The 19,692-nt window shown below is 47.4% G+C and overlaps 1 protein-coding gene across 2 annotated transcripts in view; it reads right to left on the bottom strand.

Moving 5' to 3' along the window:
• TOE1 (target of EGR1, exonuclease) overlaps positions 1 to 19,692 on the bottom strand; it is a 154,394-nt gene that overhangs the window by 34,910 nt on the left and 99,792 nt on the right. For both annotated transcript variants that reach the window (XM_069642361.1, XM_069642362.1), the window contains exon 7: positions 8,925 to 9,096. In XM_069642361.1, the coding sequence (XP_069498462.1) occupies positions 8,925 to 9,096 (172 nt within the window). The remainder of the gene's footprint in view (positions 1 to 8,924; positions 9,097 to 19,692) is intronic.

Below are 19,692 nucleotides of genomic sequence, written 5' to 3'. Positions count from 1 at the left end.
TTCTTTTTCTGGAGGGGAAACTGTTGGTAGGGTGATGCCCCTGAGGAAGGCCTCCTGGTCTTGCTCCTTCGGGTGTTGAGAGGAATATAGGTTCTGATAGTTCCGGAAAATTTCTTTAATGTCTTTTGTCTGAGTTTTCATTGCTCCTTGTTCATCTTTTATGGTTTGTACCGTTTGCTCCTGTTTTCTGCCCTTCAGTTGTCTCGCTAGCAATTTGTCTGCTTTATTCGATTTCATTGCGTACCAGTGTTTAGTGTACAGCAGCTGTGTTTCTGCTCTTTTAGTTCTAATCAGGTCTATTTGACTCTGTATGTGTCTATATGCTCTCTTGATCTTTCTGGAGGAGTTTTTAGTCATTTGTTCTCTTGTCTCTTCCAGTTTTATTTCCAGTTCTTCTTCCCATTTGTGTGTAATCCTATCTTTTTGCGCTGTTAGAGCTATAAAGTGCCCCCTCGTCACCGCTTTGAAGGCTTCCCATGTTGTGCTTGGGGAGACTTCCGGGGAAGTATTGTCCTCGAAGTATTCCTCCATTCTTTCTCTGATGGATTCTTTTGCCACTGGATCTTGCATCACCTCTCTGGGGAGGGTCCATCTCCATAGGTTCGATTTTTTTGTGAATTTTGGGAGTGTGATCCACACCGGGGCATGGTCTGAGAGTGAGATATGGCCTTTTTCGATGTCCTTTATTTCCCCCACTAGGGTCCCTGTTGCCCATATGTAATCTATATTGGAGCTTGTGTCATGTACATGCGAATGGTAAGTATATCCTTTTGTCGTTCCTTTGAGTCTTCTCCAGACGTCCTCTAGGGCTAGGTTTTGCATTGCCTTCTTCAGCGCCGGCGAGGGGGACCCCTGCTGGTTGCCTTTAGGGTTTGATCAGTCTTCCGTGTTGTTCCATGCCAGGTTGAAGTCTCCGGTCAGGACCGTCTCCCCCTCCGCGAAGGATTCTAATTTGTTTAACGTATCTTTGATGAATCCCTCCTGACCAGAGTTAGGCGCGTACAAGGTGGCTATAGTTAGTTGACGGTTGTCAATCTGGGCCTTCGCGAATACATAGCGCCCTTCCTTGTCTGTTTGCATCTCTTTGATCTTAACTTGTAGATGGTTTGCAAAGGCAAGGAGTACTCCTTTCTTTTTCTCTTCATCGCTTGATTGTAGGATTAGGTTGTAGCCTTTTATCCTGAACTGTCCTCTCTTTTTTTTGTATGTGCGTTTCTTGGAGCGATATGTCATATTTGTCTTTGTGCAGAAAGTGTTCTATTTTCTTGCGTTTCACTGGTGAGTTCAGACCTCTAACATTGTACGTTAGAATTTTCAGCCCCATTCCTTTAGGTTAGTCTGTAGTTTCGTTTTGTTTCCGCCTCGTGGGACTGTGTTGCGCGTATCAATACTGGTGTTGGAGTCTCTCCCCCTTCGAACTTTCCCCTCCGCTTTCCCCCATCCCTCCTTCCCTCTCCCTCCCTCTTCCCCCCAACTTTGTCCCTGAGGAGGGCACTGGGCCCTATGGTTGCTCCGGCGTGGTGCCTTTGCTCCATGCCCTCTTACTTCTCAGGGGTAACGGTTCGCAGGGAGTCCTAAACCCTGCTTGTGTTGTGGATTCCAGGGCCGGCCCCCGGCTCGGCCGCGCTCAAGATCAGCCTCTGCCCTGGTTCTCTTGTCAGTATGGATATAGCCTTCCCCTCTAAGTGCGCCCCCTCTCGTGTAGAGTGTTTCTGGAGTCTTAGCGATCTTCGGGTTTCCGGGATTGGAGTCTCGTTTTCCTTTTCTCCGTTTGCCACCCCTTCGGTTGTCTTTGTCTTCGGGGTTCACCATCGTTCGGCTTCTCCGATTCCTGGCCTCCCAGTATCTTAAGGCCTTCTTCGCAGCTAGTTACTCGGTGTTGCCTTTCTTCCCATGAGAATAGGAGGCCAAATGGGAAAGTCCATTTATATCGAATTTGTTTTTCGGAGCGGATTTTCGTTATCTGGCCCATTTTTCTTCTTTTTCTGAGCGTTGATTGGGCGAGATCTTGGTAAAGCTGAATTTCCTTTCCGTTCATTCTTATTTGCCCCGTAGTTCTGGCCTTCCTTAGAATTTGTTCTTTTTGAGTACATCTAGTCATGGCCACTAGTACATCTCTTGGGCGAGATCCGGGCTCTCCTGTTCTGCGGGGACCTACTCTGTGTATTCTGTCGATTTGGATGTCTTCCTCGGTTCCCTCCTGTAAGATTTCTTGGAACACTTGTTGTGCTGCCGTACGGAGGTCTTTGTCTTCTACTGTTTCCAACATATTTTTAATTCTGATGTTCGATCTTCTCGATCTGTTCTCCAAATCCTCGCATTGGGATTCCAGCTCCAGCGCCAAGCGTGCGAGTCTGTCTTGTGCTTCCGCTTGTTGTAGTGCTTCCTCGTCTATGTTCTGGACCGTCCTTTCTAGATTGTCTGTTCTCTCTCCGAGGTCTTTTATGTCCTTTAATTCTTGTATTGCTTGTTTCATTTCGCCTTTCATATTGTCAAATTGCGCCTGGGTAGATGCGATGAACTAGTCCTGAAATTCCTTGAACCAGGATTTCATATCGTCCCTCGAGGCCATGTCTGCCCTTTCTATCTGTTCTGGAGGGTCGCCTCCTTTGTTTTTCTGTTTTTTTGAGCTCTTGGGGATCTTGTCCCTAGTCCCCAGATTTGGGTCAGGTCTTGGTCTTGCCTGGGTCCGCCTTTCTCCGCCCCCGTTGCTTGTGACCCACTCTTCGTTTTGATTTTTGACATGTGTTTGGGCCTCTTCGCTTGGGTTTCTTGTCGAAGTCCTCTCTTCAGGTTTTCGGACCTACCGGGGTTTTGGTTAGCTTCTGAGGTCTCCTAATTTTGGGTTGACGCGTTGTTTCTTTTGGGGAGCTTTATGGGGCTTATGGTTCTCTTCTGGGGCTTATGGTTCTCTTCTGGGGCTTTCGGTCCTCCTCTTGGTTCCCTTTGTCGAGTACTCCCTTAGCGCATGTTTATTTACTGGGGATCTGTGTTTGTGGTGATCTGAGGGGTTTTGCGTGTTTCCCCCGTGAGCCCTGCTTCGATTCCCAGTTTTATGTTCCTTGCTGAGTCAGCCTCCCCTTTCTATATGATCCTCCTTGTGCTGCTTTATAGCTGCCCAGGCCGTCTCCCCGCCACCTGGGGTACCCCGAATGCTGTTTAGTGCTCGGAGAGGATGGGTCTGCCGCTGTTGTTCTGGAGACCCCCAGCCCCCCGACCCCTCTCTTCCGCTCGGATCGTCGGGTGGGGAGGCCCTCGCCGCCAAAATCTACTGTGGGGGTGTCTCCTTCCCGCTTGCCATCAGTCCTTCCCCCCGCCTCGTACCTTCCATCTGTTGTTGCTTCTGCGGGCCTGCCGAAGGTCTTTTTCCAGCCGCGGGCTTCCCGTTTTCTTTCCGGAGCTCGCTTCACGTTCGGAGCGGCTCTCTCCGTCTGGTCTCCTTCTTGCGGCTTCTTTTCTCGGCGAACCACTCCCCGTCCGTGGGCGCGGCACCGACCCTGGGTCCCGCGCTCCTTCTCCCGCTGGCGGGCCGCACTGGTTTCTCTCCTCGTCCGCTCTCTCTCCGCTACCGAAGCTTAGTCGGGGAGCCTTCTTCCCTCTGTCTGGCTTCCCCCACCCCCCCTTCTCTTGGGCTTCCCTCGTTCTGCTGTTCACTGCTGACGTCGGGCCCTGAATCACGGCGCGACTCCCGGCTCCGTAGTGAGGAGGGGCGGATCCGGTCTGGCACTCGCTCTCGTTCTGACTCCGGCGCTCGTCGGGGGGGGGGGGGGGGGGGGGCGGGGGGGGGGGAGAGAGAGATTATTTCCTTTTCCTCCCTGTCTGGGGGAAGGCGCTTCTCAGATGCTCGGTGGGTGCTCGGAGTGAGGTGCTTTTTGTTGCGGCCCGGGCTGGGGGACGGAGCTACGCTCACGCACGTCTGCCCGGCTCGGCCGCCATCTTGGAATCCATGCCGCCATCTTGGAATCCATGGGTGTCATTTTGAAGACTCGCCATAATGTCCTTGTAATATTATCCTCTGACCACTTTTGGAATATACCATTTTATTGTTTACAGGGTTGCCATTTGGAATCCCCTGTTAATTGCTCTTTCATGTACTTGTGTGAACTACTGTTGCCAAGTAGTAAAGAGGGATCTTTAGCCCCTTTACATTTTGTATAAGTGAGCCAACACACCCCACCGTATGTGGAGTGCTGGGGGGATACAATGTATCCCCTTTCTTACTTACCGGGTAACATTGTTACAATTGCAAGTTTCATTGAATGGTTATTACTCGCAGGCTGTTATAATTCAGCCTCAATGCACAGAATTTGCAATAATGGTGGGCTCCTTTTTTCACCATTTCTTGTGTGCTTGCTGTTTCTCATGTCTTCCCCTGCCATTCTAGGCGGGAACGGCCTCAGAGTTAGTTGGTCTTCACCGGGAATCCTGTAGATCCGCGACCAGGCTCCAGAGTGTCTGGAAAGGCAGGAAGCTAGGCAGAGTACAAAACTCTGCAGCCGTTTGTCTTCCACCTTGCCTGAAACGAACCTAGTCCCAGTGTGGGGCTGACTGTCCTGATTGGACAGCCAGACCGCCCATTACTGTAAAATGCAGGGAGAGAATGCAGAAGTTGTGCTGTAGTTCCTGATAAAAACTCTGAACCTGGAAGCTGCTGACAAGTCGACCACTGGAGCTGAAGACGGATGTAGAAATTTCCAGTGACCAGAGAGCCTGCTGTGTAACTGGAGCCTGCCGCTACCCTTCCAATCGTCCTGGTGACTCCGAAAACGATGACCCAGAGCCTGGTGGGATCCACTAGACTCAAGACCACCTGCATTTTGAGCCATCCCATGACGTGCTGCGATCTGGTAGGGCTGCAATACCCCAAAACCCTGGGACCTCGAGCCAGTGTGCGGTGCACAGTCTTCCAAATCGAGCTGAAACTTTGGTGGCATCCTGTAGGACCTCCAAAGATGTGAATCAAGTCCGAAAAGTCCCCTCAGAGTGCTGGACCTTGCAAGTGACGAGAATCAGACCAGCGATATTCAGTCTTCTTCTGGTTCCTGTTAAAGGGTGCCAAGGACCACAGAGCCGCATCCAGCTGCAAAAAAATTCTTACCTGGAGCCTTTCCAGTTGATCCCTGCTGCAAAACCCCTTCCAGTGTCCAGTCTTTGGTTTTCATGACAAGGAATTCAGCGATTGGGTTTCTGGCTGCAGATCCAAGTCTCCCCCGTTGCAACCTCTTCTGTGCTAAGTAAACCATGTGCAGAAACTCTTGCCCGGAGCCTTCGCCGTTGACAACTGCTTTGAAATCCCTTCCAGAGTCCTGTCTCCACAACAATGAATTTAGCAACCACGGTTTTAGCTGCAGATCCTGAAGTCTCTGCAAACTCTTCTTCCATGCTAAGGTACTGTGTTGGCTGGGGTACTTACCTTAAGCGTTTGTGATTCCAGTGTAGCTTTGGAGTGTTTTCTGCGATTCGGAGGCCACTCAACCAGTTCACCCAATCCCACTGCTAGGTGTCTTCTCAGATGTCCCTAAGCCCTAACTAACTTTAAAGTGAAATACTTACTTGTTTGAATAGTCTTCCACAGGAACTCTACTTTTTCTGCAACTGAACACCATCTCACAATGCCTAAAGCTGGCTCCTAGACTGCTCCGGTACGTCCTCTGCCCCAGAGTGAACTCATGCAATAGATTAGGGAAAGACTGGATAAGTAAAGGATTCGGTCTTGAAAAGTATAGTGTTTAAAAGTACTTGTGAAATAGTTTGTTGGTAACTAACCGAGAGTGAGCAGTTGCAAACGTTCTTACTTAGTGTGAATGTGTGTTGTGCCGTTCTGAAAAGTATATGTACTTGAGGGTAAGGAACAATCTTGACTTACATACCTATGAGTGGAAGATTAAATGTTTCAATACCAACGAATTCCAGAATCTTGTTGGGGGCTTGGCATTTGGTATTGGGGCAGAATCAGGTAAGCGTAAAAAAACCATCTAGACATACCCATAGCTTTAGTATGGAATTAGCAGGCGCAAAAAGGGTTATGAGAAGGGAAATTCGAACGATACAATGTACCAACTCTGAACAGGCTACATGTAATGAGCCGACTAGAAAGGTTAGACAGTCCTATAGGAATTTCTGCAAATCCCGCAAACATCACTCTACAGCGAGATGCAGAATTAATGTTAGGGATTTTGATTAAATCTGTAGTCAGTTCGTTCTGGTATTTGGTCAACGGGCAAGACCCTAATTATGTTCTATCCCAGCTTAACTCAATTTCTGAACAAGAGTGGGTGCAATTCTATGAGGACAGATTTGAGGCAAGGGTGTGACCTGGCCCCTTGGCTATTTAATCATACTTCTCTGATGTAATACTATCTCTAGCTAAAGAGGGGCTGGTTGCCCCAAGGATTGGTAAGGAAAAAAATTGTATGTCTAATATATGCAGGCGACGCATTGATTTTTCACTGGACTAAAGTTGGGCTCCAAAGATCTCTAAACAACTTTGAGAACTATGCCAATGACAACGGGCTATCAACCTAACAAACAGATTCTTGCCTTTAAGAAAGCAAAATGCATGACTAAAGGACCTGTATGTACCGTTGGAGGCATGCCCCTGAAATTAGCAGACTCAATTCGGTATCTGGGCTTCCATTTCTCTGCCTGTAAAGGCCCTAATATAGCCAATGAGATCTTGCTGCACAAGACTAAACTTTTAGAAGCTCAGATTAGAATTGACCGAAGGTTTGGCAGATTCTCCCTCAAACCCTCAAATGATGTTCTTCGAAGGCAAAATTGTGCCTAAATTGACCTATGGCTTAGAATTAAGATCCGATAATCTTTGCAAATTCTTGAGCAGAATCGAGAGAAAAATTTGGAGAATCCTTGGAGTGACAAACGCGATCCCGATCTCAGCAATCCGCTTGGAGTTGGGCATGATGTCGCTGTGGACACTGGTATAATGGGCTTCCCTTGTTCCCTACTCAAAAATGAATGCGCCCATTCCTGACTCCCTATACCAACTAATGAATAGAAATTTGGACCATTCATCTGTATTAATGGCCTTCCAAGCCCGGTCAGAATGTACCCTAAATGAAATTGGTGTGTCTGTGGAAACACTGAGCTCGTACCCTACTAAGGCTAAGCGAGCCTTATTGGACCATGATTGGTCTTAGAATATCGATACATTTCACTCTTATCCATCTATGAGCCACCCGACACATGAAAACAGACGAAGAGGAACCTTGACTAGGATCCTGTAACCATTTCCTATTCGTCACTACAGGGGCATCCTATTAAGGGTGAGGTGGAACTTGCTACCAACCAGGGAAATCCAGTTTAGAAGATCGCTCATGACGGCAGAGTTAGCTACCTGGAGTTGTATGGCAAAATTGGAAACCTTAAAAGCATCTGGTGCTTGAATGCCTCCCACTACAGGGCTTAAACACCCAGTATCTGGGGCCACTAGCAATGAATCCATTCCTTTATGAAGATATGATATGGAAACATTGGCCCTGGCTGGTTTCATCAAATCACTGAATGTAGTCCTGGTAAACTAATACTTGGCAGGGGATGCATTTTTTTTTTTATTTCTTGGTGATCTGCAAAAAAATGGGGACTTATGCTGAATTTATTCATTTTATTTTAATTGTCTGTGGTTATTTTATTCACCGGTGAATAGGTTGTGCCTCTTCCCATAAAGTAATGCTGTTGGCTTCCCTTCACTCTTCCTGTTGGGATATAAATGTATGAGTGCCCCAATTGGGTCTCGCTTCCCCCGACTTGCTCTTAGACTGTCTACAATAAGTTTGCCTTAGGTTATACTTGCCTTTAAGTTGCGGTTTAAAAGTATATGGGTTTTACTTACCTTGAATAGCTGTGTGAAATTCTTAAAAAGTGCTCTGTAGGTATAGCTGACCTTGGTCTGCCTGGTGCAATCCTAAATTAGTGTAACGAGTTCTTACTCATCTTAGACTGTTGCACTGAGCTAAAAAGCAACTGTAATTGTGCATTACACCAAAAAGGTCTCACTCACCTAATATAACTTACCATACATGTAGTAGGTATATACCGTTCCTTGAATCTTTCTTCCACTATTAAGAACAGAATCCTAGTAACAGGGTTGGTTGATTATGTGATTTCTTAGCCGAGTGTCACGGCATAGGGTCTACTACCCTTGTATTATTGAAAGTAATCTAAAAGTAACTTTACTCCCCATGAATAGGTATGTTTTATACTAAATGTGTTTGAGAAGGCCTGACTTACCTAGAACTAGAACAAGGTCTATGTACTTTAACGCATAGTGGTGTGTTTTTATAATGTGCTTATCACTATGACCAGTACCTACCCCAAGACTTAAATTGGCCTGGTTGTGTATCTATTGAGTCCTTGGTATACTACAGGTTGTACATACTTTTCTAGAGCCCCCTCTCCCTCCCAAGATGCTCAGTCTACACTACAGCCTTATACTAAGAGTAGAGTCATGTACTGCCTCAGTTGAATGGTTCTCTATAATATGCACCGCTCTTCCCAGACCACAGAAAACACACCAACAAGCACCAAAAATTGCAGAATCAGGCAGCCAGAATGTGCCTCATACTCGGAAAGAAAACCATGTGGAAGCGGCCTTAAAATCCCATGGCTTCCAGTCAAAGCAAACCTTCTCTGGGTGCCAAGAAACAGAACTAGTCAGGCTGGGATGCCATTCAGGACCTCAGAAACTAAATTGGAAAACAGGAGGAACTGGGTGAGGCTTACAGGAGAAGATCGTCACTCCTTGGATTCGGGTTACTCCCAAATTCTGTACAATTCTTCAATATGTTTTTTTATCATGTAGCACTTTGAAGTGGGGGCAAGATGTCATGCAGCACAGTATAAGATGCCTGTTAATGTGCCCGTGCAAATGCAGGGTTGAAGTGATGTGCGGCACTGAAATGACTTACCGAGAAGGTTTCGCAGACTGGCGAAGGTTGTGTTCCATTGTTGTCCTCAATGACATCTGGCAGGGAGCAGTAACGATAGTCTATGGTGGATGACATGCTCTCTGGGTAGGTACAAAATTCTACAGCCACATGCTTGGTGCTGGACACCATTCGCTTGAGATTCTCTCGTTTGCTGAAATACAACAGGAGAGGTTTAGTTTATTTATACCGCACGCCAAACCCTGGGGTAACTGGGTGCCAGAGACTTAGAGGTGGTTACAGCAGAGTAAATACATACAAGCAGAGTATAGACATACAAGCTAATGACAATAAGTGCAGATGACCGGGTTCCATGGTGGTCGATAGGCAGACATAGGATAAGAGTACATTAGTTAGCGTGTCAGACAGAGGTGGAGTACTTGTTAGAGAGCCAGGCCTTCACTTTCGCTCTGAAGGTCCAAAAGGAGGGTTCTGCTCTAAGGTTCAGTGGTATGGCATTCCATTGTTTGGCGGCTAGGACCGGGAAGCTGGATCTGTCTGCTTTTTTTGTGAGAATATGTGGATGGAAAGACAGTGAGTACAATGTTCTGGTTGGTCTGGTTGAGGTGGGTTTGTTGAATTCATCTGCCAAGTATTTGGGGGCTTCGTTAGATAGATCCCTCATCGTCCACAAATGCCTAAGGGTGATTCTGTCTCGTACTGGGAGCCAATGGGAATCATGGCTGAAGCTGGAGATGTGAGTGCAGTGGGATGCTCCGAGCCACTCTGAGGGCATTATTTTGCAGAACCTGCAATTTGTTCAGGTTACGTTCTGAGGTGCCAAGAAAGAGGGTATTACATTAGTAAGTTTTTGAGAGCACTAGTGCTCCGGCTAGTGTAATGCAGCTGGATGGCGAGAGGAAGGGTTTGCAGGCATTGATGAGCTTATTTGTATAAGCTGTGGCAGAGGCTGTGGCGTTCACCTGTTTTTTTGAGCGAGAGAGTAGAGAGTCTCTAGGGTTTTAATAGCTTTGGCCACAGTGATTTGGTTACCATCTATGTTGATAGATGTGTAACAGGGGTCCAGTTTGTTTAGCCGTGGTTGGGAGTCGACGAGAAGGAGCTCAATTTTCTCGTTGAGGCATAAGCCATGTTCTGCCATCCAGGCCTGGATCTCCAGGTAGAGGTTGTTGATCCGTAAGGCGTCCTCTTCATAGCACCCTGATAGGGTGATGAGAACCTGGGTATCGTCAGCATAGTTTGTGTATGACACTCAGGTTATCAAGGCGGTCGAACAATAGCTTTGAAGATATTGTATAAGGTCGGCGAGATACACAAGCCTTATGGGACGCCACAGAGGATGGGGGTGGGCTGAAGCCCCCGGAGAGAAGACCCGGGTAGTTCGGTGGGCTAGAAAGGATTGGACCCAGGTAGTCGCCTGGCTAGAGAAGGCAGCGGAGGCAGTCAGATGTTCTGTGAGGATCTGATGGTCGACAAGGTCAAAGGCTGCCGAGAGGTCAAACAGCAGGAGGATGGCTAGGTTGCCTTTAGTCTGCCTCTTCCATCTGGATTTTTAAGTCCAGGAGGGCTGTCTCTGTTCCATGCTTAGGTCTGAAGCCAGATTGTCTAAGGCCCAGGAGGTTCTCTTCCAGATGCTTCTGGATTTGCAGGTAGGCCACCCTGTCTAAAATCTTTAGGATGTAAGGGACGGTGGTAATTGGCCTGTAGTTGGTTGGGATGTTAGGGCCTAGGTTCTTTTTTTTCAGCAGGGGCATGACCCAAGCCTCCTTGAGGCTGCTAGGGACTGAGCTTGTTTTGAAGGAGGCGTTGATTAGGGCCGTTATGAAGGGGGCCAGGTCGTTTGAGCCTTCCTGGATGATGGGTGCTGGGCAGGAGTCCCCTTGGCATCTGGATGGCTTGAGGCCTTTGATGATGCTTTCCACTTCTTTTGTGGACACTGGGGTGAATGTGAAGGGGGGCATGATGGTGTTTTAGAGGTGGGTGGTAGAGGAGAGTCACTTTTTGGCTAGGCTGAGCCTTTTCAGTTCAATTTTTGATTGTAGCATGGCAATTTTGTCTGCCAAGGCTTTTTGGATCCTCTCACACCAGCCTGAGTCTTTCACGCAGGTCTCTGAGGGTGGGGAGGGGACTAGAGTTCCCAGAGGATGATGAAGAGCTCTTGTTCTAGATTTGGCGTTCTCAATTCTGTTATCATAGGTCTCTTTTTGGGCCCTGAGGATAGAGGTTTTGTAGGTAGTGGCCGCTACTGTGAATAGTGTTTTGTTGGCCTGGTTGGGTGTTTTTCTCCAGGTTGTTTCAGCCGCTCGTTTGGCGTTCCACAGGATTTTAAGCTCTGGGGTGAACCATTTGTTCAGATGGGCTGCTGGTTTAGCTTTAATGAGTTTGATAGGAGCGATGATATCTACTGCAGATTTGAGTGTTTTATTATAGTGTTCAGCGAGTTTTATCCACATCTAGGTTGGAATAGTTTGCGGGGGTAAGGATGTTGTGGATTAGAGGGCGAAGGGTCTGCAAGGTGATGTTACGGTTATTCTTGTTGGAAGTTTGCGGGATGGTGGCTGGAGGGGTGTTTGGTTGAGTCTTCCCTTGGATGGAGAAGGAGATGGCGTGGTGGTCGGACCATGCGATTGGTTCATTTTTGAGGATGGAAGTGGAGCAGTTGTCATCCGCCAGCCAGTCCAAGGTTCTGCCTTTGTTACGAGTTGTGGTTGTGATCCTATGCTTGAACCCTAGTTGGGAAATGGTGCTTTCCAGGGAAAGCACATTGGGGTCATTAGGATCGCTGAGGCCCAAGTTGAAGTCCCCTAGGAGGCCGGATAGCTCTTCCTCAAATGAAGAGATGAGGCCTGATGACTTGAGATCCTGTTTTGGTGTTAGTGGTCAGGAGGCCGGATAGCTCTTCCTCAAATGAAGAGATGAGGCCTGGAGGTCTGTATACGAGATGCACCAGATGCATCAGGATGGTTTGTGAGGCAGAGAGTTGGAACTTAACTGACAAACCGGAAGCTGGACAGAGGGGTCATTCTCAGGCCAAGGGAAGTTTTGGCGATAAATGCAACGCCTCCTCCTTTACCTGAGTTACAGTCGTTCCTTAATATTGAATAGCCCTCTGGGATGGCAAGGGATAGAGCTGGGCCTGCTTCAGCCAGGTTTCAGTAATGGCCAAGAAGTGCAGGTTGTTAGTGGATATGTCTGCGATGTCCAGCGCATGGGCGACCAGTGATCGAGTACTGATGAGAGCACCTTTGATTAGAGTGTGTTCGATTATGAGAGTGGAGGCCTTTTGGGTGTTGTCCAAGATTCGCAAGGAGTTGGCATGGACTTGATTGTGGAGAGTGACGGGGGAGCCGAGTCTCTGGTTTCTGTCCTTCACTGGGCAGATGTGCCAAGGGGAGGGGGAGCAGCAAATCGGCGGATCCATTCTGAAGGGCTGATAGTGCTGTTTGGCTGGTCGATTTGTTTGGTGTTGACATACCCCATAGTTGTGTTTAGTTTTATTATTTTCTTCGTAACGAAAATCAACTTAACATCACAGATGCATCAATTAGCATACACTCAAATTCCCCAACTTACCTCCCACCACCCGGACCACTAGTCTGCAGCTGAGCCAGTCGATAAAGGTTCCGCTTGTGTGCTTCTCATCTTCCATGGCTGTGTTCTCATACCATGAGTTTAACACTGGCACAGTTAGCGCCACCCATTGCTGTAGATACTCGCTATAATCTAATCCTCGATTCTGTAGTGCATTTTCCCAGGCCCCAGACTCTGCCGCCACCCCTTTCTGAAGGTCCCCCTACCATTGAGTTATGCTTGGGCCTTGTACATAATATCTAAAAGATGCATTGCCATGCGGTGGAAGAATGTAAATCAGGTCTTTTAGTTTAACAGTTTGTTTTTGCAACCTCTTATAGCAGCCCAAAATGCAGACATACCCCATAGTTATGGTGTATGTGAGGCGTTGAGGCTGGGGTTAATGAGGTAATAGGTTTGTGGGGGAGAGGGTTTGTGTTGTTGGGGTGGTGTAGGGAAAAAAGAGTTGCTGTCAAGGTAAAAATGGTTAGGTAAAGGATTGCCATGAACAAACTGTTTGAGACCGGTGTTCACTGGTGTTTGTTCTGACAGTAGATTAATGCAATCAGGAGCGGTTAGGCTGGGCACAGTGGGCTAGCTCGATTGGGAAGCATGGGCTAGTATAGTTTTGGTCACAGTATACAGTGTGGGAATGGCGGGTGGGAGGGGGATAGGCTAGTTAAAAGATAAAAAAATAATTAAAAAAAAATAGGCGCGACAGCAGGCTATTTCAGAGTAGGCACAGTGGGCAGCAGCCGGCCAGTTCAATTAGGCTAGTTCAATAGACACAGTGGGCTGTTAAAGTTAGCACAAGAGCCAATTAATTGAGGACACAATGGGCTAGAACAGTGGAGGTTAGACTGTATATAGGGAATTAGTACAATATAGGGATAGCACAGTGTATATATGGGGTATCAGCACAATCAGGCTTGAGATGGCTTTGTGCATGTGCAGACAGCGGTACATAAAATGCATGCATATGGACCATCAAATATAACCAGAGTGGGTGGATTACTCTAAATCGTGACAGTCCTTTACACAGAATGTTCATGCTCACTGAGGGCGTCATGCACTCCTTGTGTGATGAGGCAGGTTCATCATTTTTGGCTGCAGAGAGGTATATTGAGCAGCGGATGTGAGTGGCTGGAGACAGTTAAAGCAGAGATGTTTCCTCGGGAAGGTCAACAGGGGATAACAGGGCCTTTTTTTTTGGCCTTCGTTGTTGCTTAGCAATGCTGTGTTAGCCAAGCCTCGCTCTGGGGCAGATAGGTGCCCGACATTTTGTTTTCTAATTTAAATGCAGTTCCAGGTGTTACTTTGCATTTATATAGCGCCTTATGTACCATTGGTATGATCTCAAGGCGCTGGTAGGTTGAACGCCCTCGGGAACCGTAGTTCAGGTCAGTAGAGAGAGAGACATAAGGTGCGTGTGAGCACAGGATGTGTGTGCAGCAGGGGTGGCACTTGTGTGATAATTGCTCCTTAGCGGTAGGTGTGGTGGTTGGGAGGTCAGGAGTAGGTGTTAGTTCTGGCAGGGTGATATCAGACCGATTCTGGCTGTGTTAGGCCTGAGGAGAACGTCTAGGCTGGCGGGGTGCAGCCAGCTGTGTTTAGTTAGGATGATGGGGAGTATGCAGCTGGTGTTGGTATGAGAACAGCTATACCGAATGTGCCATAGTATCGCTGTGGTCTAGTTGAGTGGTGGTGTATAGAGGAGAGCAAGAGTGGTGATGTGATATGGTGGCTTTCAGGAGGTGCTTGCTCATCTGCCCTACACTCATTATCCGCTCACTACTCATCCTCTCCACATACTTCGTCCGGTCCACCGGCTCCACACTCTTCATCCGTTCCATCTGCTCAGAATCTTCATCCGCTCCACGTATTTTTTTGTTCCATCTGCTCCGCACACTTCATACGTTTTGTCCGTTGCGCACTCTTCGTCCGTTCAACATACTCTACACATTTCATCCGTTCTACACACGCCACACTCTTCATCCGCCCCACGCACTTCATCCGCCCCACGCACTCCATCTGTTCCATTCTTTCTGTTCATTCCATGCACTCTGTCATACCATGCCATCAATCCATTCCATGCATTCTATCTATTCCGTGCACTCCATCCGCATCATGTATTCATCCTTTCCATCCTCTCATCGTCTTTATTGCTCTCGTCCCTTCGTTCCTCTTATCCACTCCACTGCTTTCATCGAGTTTATTCCTTTGAACAACTTTACTACTTTCATCCACCTCACTTGTTCTATTCAGTTTATCGGTTTTAATTAATGTTAGCGGTCATTAGTTTTCGATTTCTTGCTCGGATCATGATGCTGGATAGTTATTTATGATAAAGCAGCTTTGGGTTAAGGTCCTCGATTGGTGCTGTTCAGTTTGAGTTAAGAGTCAATTCTAGGGGAAAGAGCCAGGATTTTTTTCTTTATTGAAATTTAGCTGAATTCAATCAACTTTTTTCAACAAAATTTGTTTGTTTTACAAAAATAAATAAAACATTTTCATTATTTTTCCATAAAATCCTATGTTGTAGAATTACAAAAATTGGGGTGCATAAGACTAAATTTTGTTAAACTAACAAAAACAATTTTAAAACATAACATTAGATAACACGATTAAGGAAGGTAGAAAATCTTCCCATGGTCATTTTCTTAATCGCTTATCTAAGTTTTTAATTAAAAGAGAATGCATCCCACATAATCTGTAGCATAGGCAAAGTTTAAATACATAATTTACAGTATGGGATTCGTCTCACATCATCTGTATCGCAGGAACAGTTTAGGTACATCATTTACATTGTAAAATTCATCATTCAGTATAAAATATTTCATTCCGTGCAGGCTAACGCATTGAGAATATTAACTGTTGCAATTTTAAAGCTCATCTTCGCAGAATTAATTAGAAAAGACCATCTGAGCGCAGAAGGAACACTTTCTACCACCAACAGCCAGGATTTCAGTAATTTGCGGAAGGCCACAAGGTCGTCGTTGAGTCGGATGTGGGGTGGAAATGCGTTCCACAGAGTGGGCGCCAGGGCTGAACATGATGATCCACCTAACCTGATCGAGTTGGTTTTTGGTAGGACTAGGAGTCCGGCAGAGCTTGATCTTAAAGTGCGTGGAGGATGGTAGGGTTTTAGTTTGTCTTGAAGATATTGAGGTCCGGTTTTATGCATTGCTCGGTGAGAGATGCATAAGGTTTTGAAGGTCACCCTTAGGGCAAACGGAATCCAGTGCAGAGATTTGAGTGCTGGGGAGGTATGATCTCTTGGGCCAAATGCTAGTAGCAGTTTTGCTGCTGCGTTTTGCGCTCTTTGTAGTTTAGTCAGTTGGTACGCGTGGATTCCGAGGTAGAGGTGGTTAGCATAATCCAGTCTTGACAACACAATTGATTGTACCGCAGAGAGTCTGTTGGGACAGGAGAGGTATGGAAAAATGCACCTAAGAGTTTTAAAGGTGGTAGTGGCAGGACTTGGAGGCGTTGTTGACTTGGAGCAAGAGGGTTAGGTCTTAGTCTAGGGTGCCTCCAAGGTTTCTTACTGAATTTGAGGGGGTCAGGGCGTTGCCCATGGCAGATGGCTAGGGAAGCGGGTGCGGAAGAAGTTTGGTGTTGCCACATATCACGATTTCAGTTTTGGAGGGCTTTATCAAGAGGTGGTTTGCGGTCATCCAGTGATTTGTCGAGGAGGCATGAAGCAAGGTCGGGTTGGCAGTTGGGTTTTGAATTCAGGAGTTTTAGGATTTGTTGTGGGTCATCGGTGTAATTGTTAACACAGGATATTGTGCAATCGGATTATTCGTGGTAGGGTGGACATATAGAGGTTAAACAGGAGGGCTGATGGGCATGCTCCTTGTGGAACTCTAGTGTTGACTGGTCGGGCGTGGGAAGCATAGGTGGAGAGTAGGGTGATTTTGTCCGTATTGTCGAGGAAGGATTCTATCCATTTGAGAGAGTTTCCTCGGATTCCAAGGGAGTGGAGGAGGTCAAGGAGGATTGAGTGGTTGATTGTGTCGAAGGCAGCTCATAGGTCAAGAAGGATTAGTGCGGCGCATCCCGCAGAATCAGCAATGTTTTTAAGGTCATCCCACACTGAGGTTAGGGTGGTTTTGGTTCCGTGTCGGGCTCTGAAACCAGATTGGGCGGGGTCTAGGAGATTGTTGGCTTCAATAAAGGCATTTAGTTGGGAGTAGGCAGTTCAGTCAACGAGTTTGGCAAGTAACCTGGTGTTTGAGATGGAGTAGTTTTTTGGCTCGAGAGGGTTGAGGGAGGTTCTTATTTAAAAACATTTTTAGAAGAGGTTTGACATGAACGGTTTTGAAAGCGTCGGGAAAAATGCTTGAGGAGAGGGAGTAGTTTATGATGGTTCTTGCAGGTTCTCCTGCGCAGGTAGATGCGAATATTTCGGGCGGGGAGCCTGATGGTTTGCGGAGAGAAGTTTGAGAAATTTGTCAGTTGATATTGGGATGAAGGAGTCGAAAGTCGGATGGTTAGCGGTTGCAGGCGCTGGGATGGCAGGTGGGTTGGGTGGATTGCATGGTGGGTGCAATAGAGCTAGTTTGTTGGTTAGAGAGCTTGTTCTTTCGAGAGCTGTGGCGTAAAAGTGTAGAGAGTGAATCGCACAGATTCAAGTGCGTGGAGGATGGTTTGGTGTTTGTTGAAGGGGTGGTACATGGTTTGGTTAATTCGATGATTTTGTGGAGTTCTTTGCTAGGGTTTTTACAGTTTAGGATTCGGGAGTCGTGCTTTTTTAGCTTTCCGGATTTCGGCCTTGTAGTGGCGATGGTGCAGGGCTAAGGTGATCTGCTAATGGCCGTTTTGTCTTTCCGCCATGTGCGTTCTAGATTTAGTGGACTTTAGTTCTGGTGTGAACCATCTAGGAAAAAGGCTATGGCGAGCTGATGGTTAGCAGGAGGGGGGGTGAGTGGGATTAGTGCACAGTTTAGCCATGAGTCAAAGGCATCAGAGGTTAGGCGTTCGTTGGGTAGGCTGGTAGGAGGGGGTGTGGGGGGGGAAGAAGAGCATTGGCTAGGTCGGGAAGGATTTTTAGTTTGCTCCAGCATTTACGTAGAATCAGAGGTTCTGGTTCAGGTAAGGGGAGCGGGTTGGGTGAGTGAATGGCGAAAGAAACAATGAAGTGATCGGACCAGATGATAGGGATTGGGGGGGGGGGGGGGGTTAAGATGCATCAGGTTGTGGGAGCTGAAGATTGCATCAAGTGTGTGTCCTTTCTAGTGAGTCCGTCAGGTTATGTGGGTATGGAGGTTAATCGCGTCTAGGCCGTCAACCAGCGAGTGGGTCATAGGGTTAGCCGGGATGTCAAGCCAAATGTTGAAATCTCTGAGAAGGGTGAGGGTGGGATGGTTTAGTTGGAGGGGGCAGAGTCGCAGAGGTTGTTTGAGAATTGTCTATCATAGCCAGGGGGTCTGTAGATAATTAGGAAGCTGTGGGAGAACGACGGGGTTAGGGATATAGTTTTACGATGAGTGATTAGCAGGAAGGAATGGATGGCTGGTTGTCTATGATTGAGGCATGGAAGTGAGACTTGAAGGCGATTGCTATTCCTCCTCCTCTAGAAGGGCGGTTCAGCGGGATGAGGGAGTAGTTTGGGGGGAAGGCTTCGTTGGCGATAGGGGCGAAGTCGTCAGAGAACCAGGTTTCTGTGATAAAGACCAGGTCGGGTTTGTCGGAGGTGAGGAGGTCATAGATGCAGAGTCTGTTTTTGCTACAGATCGGGCATTAAAAAGGATGCAATTTACTTGTTGCAGGAGGGTGAGGGCGTTGCAGAGGTGGGGGGTGGGAGGGGATATGGTGGAAAATGGGGAGCGAGAGGGTGGAGTTGATTGGTGGTCGATGGGAAGAGTAGGCAGGCAGTTGAGGTGGTCATTTTTGGGGCAGAGGGGTCGGACTGGTGTGAGGGGTTGATTCGATTTGGGTCGGAGGATTTGAAGGTGGGGCTTGGGGGTTAGGAGTTTGTTGTGGTTGGTGAGAATTCAAGGTAGAGGGGTTTCAGGTAGGGTGAAGCAGTGATTGGGAGGAAGAAGAGGAGGGGCAAGACATGAGTGGTGATGAGTACTGAGGGATTGAGGGGGACCAAGTACGTTTTCGCTTCAGTGTTTTTGTTGCGCTAGGTGTGTGAGAGAGGGTGGGGGGGTCGTTGGGGGGAAAAGGGAAGCGGCTACTGTTCTTGCCAGGGCGAGGCGTGCAATTTTTAGGGATGGGAAGGAGTGGGGTCGGAGGGGGATGATGGTGGAAGTTGATAAGGGGAGTTAGGGGAGTTGGGGGGGATGGTTGCGGGGCTGGGTGTGCTTGGGAGGCTAGGCAGGCGTTAGTCGGGGGAGCGGGTTTGATGATAGTAGGCTGGTGGGTATGGGAGGGGCAGTGGTTTTAGGATGGTTGGCTCGCCATCGTGGCCCTCTGGCTTGGTGTTTGGATAGGGGATGAGGTGAAGGGCAGGATGGCTAGGGGAAGGGAGGGAAGGGTGGTAGGCCGGGCAGGAAGGGAGGCGAGCGGGTTATTTTCGGCAGCCCTTGGTGGGTTAGGTAGACTCATGGTTTGGGTTAGTTTGAACTGTGTTTTAGTTGGTGATGGATGATTTCGTTCACACCTTCCCTCTTCAACTATACCACCGGATGATGTTTGTTTATTTATTTGTAGAGCGCTCCGGACCCGTGGTTAGATGATAGTTGTACACACTATGTTTAACTAGATGGATGGGTGTACCACAGCGATTATTCGCGCTTTCTAAGTTCAACTATACCATAGGGTGAGATTATTCACAGTTTCTAAATTCACTATTTCTTAGGGTTAGATTACATAGTTTCTCAATTCAATTCAGCTATGCCACAGGGTGGGATTATTCACAGTTTGTAAGTTCAACTATATCACAGTTTGTTTATAAATTCAGAAAGCAGCTAGCCCACAGATGCGCTATTAGGCAGATTTTCTAAATGCAAACTAGACCACAGATATGCCATTAGGTGGATTTTCTAAATGCAATTATACCACAGATATGCTATTAGGCAGACTTTCTAAATGCAATTATATCACAGATGGAAGAGTTTACAACAGTTGAGCTTCTAGGATAGAGTGGTAGGGTAGTATTGCGTGAAGTTTTTGCTTCTGACCCACCCTTGCCACACTTACTTATTGTTGGCTTCTACCTTCTCCTGCTGATATCTGCAGATACCACCTGGAGCACTTTTGGGAGCCG

The sequence above is a fragment of the Ambystoma mexicanum genome, chromosome 1q (genome assembly GCF_040938575.1).
Source record: "Ambystoma mexicanum isolate Mex_15411 chromosome 1q, UKY_AmexF1_1, whole genome shotgun sequence".
In the NCBI taxonomy this organism is placed as follows: domain Eukaryota; kingdom Metazoa; phylum Chordata; class Amphibia; order Caudata; family Ambystomatidae; genus Ambystoma; species Ambystoma mexicanum.
The sequence above is the reverse complement of the archived record's forward strand: the minus strand, read 5'-3'. Positions and strand labels throughout refer to the sequence as shown.